This window comes from Lactuca serriola, chromosome 8 (assembly GCF_051521515.1).
Source record: "Lactuca serriola cultivar US96UC23 chromosome 8, Lser_US96UC23_V15, whole genome shotgun sequence".
Taxonomy (NCBI): domain Eukaryota; kingdom Viridiplantae; phylum Streptophyta; class Magnoliopsida; order Asterales; family Asteraceae; genus Lactuca; species Lactuca serriola.
This window is the reverse complement of record NC_136415.1, coordinates 11,507,590-11,509,730: the sequence shown is the minus strand read 5'-3', so window position 1 is coordinate 11,509,730 and position 2,141 is coordinate 11,507,590. Positions and strand designations below refer to the sequence as shown.

The 2,141-nt window shown below is 37.1% G+C and overlaps 1 protein-coding gene across 1 annotated transcript; it reads right to left on the bottom strand.

The window, feature by feature from the left end:
• Positions 1-255: 255 nt before the first annotated feature.
• Positions 256-1,889, bottom strand: BAG1 (BCL-2-associated athanogene 1). Its single transcript, XM_079013729.1, has 3 exons — positions 1,354-1,889; positions 862-1,265; positions 256-775 (listed from the first exon to the last, which is right to left on the bottom strand). The coding sequence occupies exons 1-3, from the start codon at positions 1,589-1,591 to the stop codon at positions 449-451; spliced, it is 969 nt and encodes a 322-aa protein (XP_078869855.1). The 5' UTR covers positions 1,592-1,889; the 3' UTR covers positions 256-448.
• Positions 1,890-2,141: the final 252 nt, after the last annotated feature.

The window sequence follows — 2,141 nt, the reverse complement described above, 5'->3', positions numbered from 1 at the left end:
CTAATCATTTTTGGTAACACATCATCATATTGTAAGTGCTTAAACTACTCCATAGCTTGCTATTTCTGCCTCCTCCCACCACCTCCCCACCTTTACATGGTTCTATCTTTTTATCATTTAGGGGGATTAGTTATTTCATTAGCCACTTCTTTTTGTCTTTTTCCTTAAACAACGCATAAAACAATGATCCTGTTTAGTTATAACAGGAAAGAACCTAATCCAAGTTTACCTTCTCAATTAGGAAAGATCATGATATAACAAAAAAAAAAGAGTCCTATTAGACTCGTAGTGATTTCTTTTATTTTGAGATAGAAATGGCACACGAAAGAAGATCTAGATACAGAAAAGAATGGAAGAAAAATACAAAAGACACGCGAACACAGTTCTCACACACACACACACATACAGTCACGCATTAAAACAAACAATTTGAACTACTTTTTAGTTTTTAGAGCAAATCCCAATTGAAATGTGGTTGTATTGTTTGAGTGGCGGTTGATGTTGATGTTGACGATGGTGGGGCCGAAAAAATTGTCGGCAAGGAATCAAAAGTCTCCCATTGTGTGGTTACAACAACTGCCCCTGATGTGTTCTTGCTCGACGGCTCTTGATGTTGATGCGCCACCGTAGTTGGTGTAAATTTACGCCTAGATTGGTGGCCGTTGGTGGTCGCTGGTGGTGTCGGTGGCGGTGGTTGCTGCTTGGGTACTTGATTCCTTGCGTTTTTCACCTTCATAACGTCCAGAGTTTCAACGTATCTCTGAACTCTTTCCACCTATAAATTTCACAATATGTACATATTTATCCAAAAATCAAGAGAAAAATAAATTGTCAATTAAGAATTAAGAATTAAGAAGTAACCTGTTTTTTCTTCTTCAAATTTACATCGCCGTCGATTTTAATTTCATCTAATTTAATCAGTTGATTCATCAATAACTCGATCAGATTCGATACCATCTTCTCCGCCACGTTTCCTCCTTTAGAGATAACGGATTCAAGCGCCGACAACTGGCCGGCGAGTCTATCGACTTCCAGGCTAATCTCCGATAACAATTTAGCCGCCTTTTCAATTTTGGCGTTCTTTCGAGCTTCGAGATACCTTTTCTCTTTGCTTATTGCGTCTTCTTCCAATACCATTTTTGATTTATCTTTTACTCCGACAACATCGAGATACGTTTTCGAGGCCCTTTCTTTATCTTTATATATGATCTTTTGATCTTCATGGTGTAATCCGGTCGGACCGGTTAACATCTTCTTCAATTCTCCTGTAACAAAACCCAATCGTAAATTGAATTTGGGGATACACTAATTCCATTATCACACACTAACTAACTGTAATAGCTTTATTATTACCAAATGTTGCTTGAGAACTGATAATCATTTCGTGGTATATTGACATGTATTTGACCCGAACTCGAATGGTTGGTGGAGGAACGCGGGTTTGTACTTCATTCGGGTCTCGCTTCTGAACCAGCATTCCTCCCGGCCGGACCTCCAATTCGTCTTCATCGCCGCCGTCTCTTGTGGCTGAGACGGCTGAGCTCCCTTTCATGGAAGTCAACTCTGTTGTTTTAGTTCTCATACGCATCATCGTTGACTCAGATTCACCGGAAAATAAGCAGGAAGGAACTCAGATCAAAGCATTGACTTTGCGAAGATCTTGATGGTGTCATATATAACAAAACCCATTTCGGACAAAAAGAAAAATAAAAGAAAAAAAAAAATACACACACACAAAGAAGTTTAGACAAATTTTAGATCTACTTTGAAACACAAAACGAATGTAGATGGAATATAAGGAAATGAATAATAATGGTGGGATTTAAAAAAAAAAAAAAAGATTAAATCTTCTATTCTATTATTCTGGAGAAGAGTAGAGGGTAGAGATGAAAACTAAATGAAAATGAATGGACAACGAACAGAACACAGAGTCTATATATATATTATAGACAATTATATATTTTTGTATTTATATATTTATTGGAGTCAGTCAGTGTCTTCGTTTTTTTTCAAGAAATAAGAAAATGTGCTAATTAAAATATAATATGCACTCATTACTCATGAGAAGCCGCCAAATATAGTGTTTCTCGCCTCTCGGTAAAATTGAGGCAACTTGGTTCTTCCTGTCCAACCAAAACTTT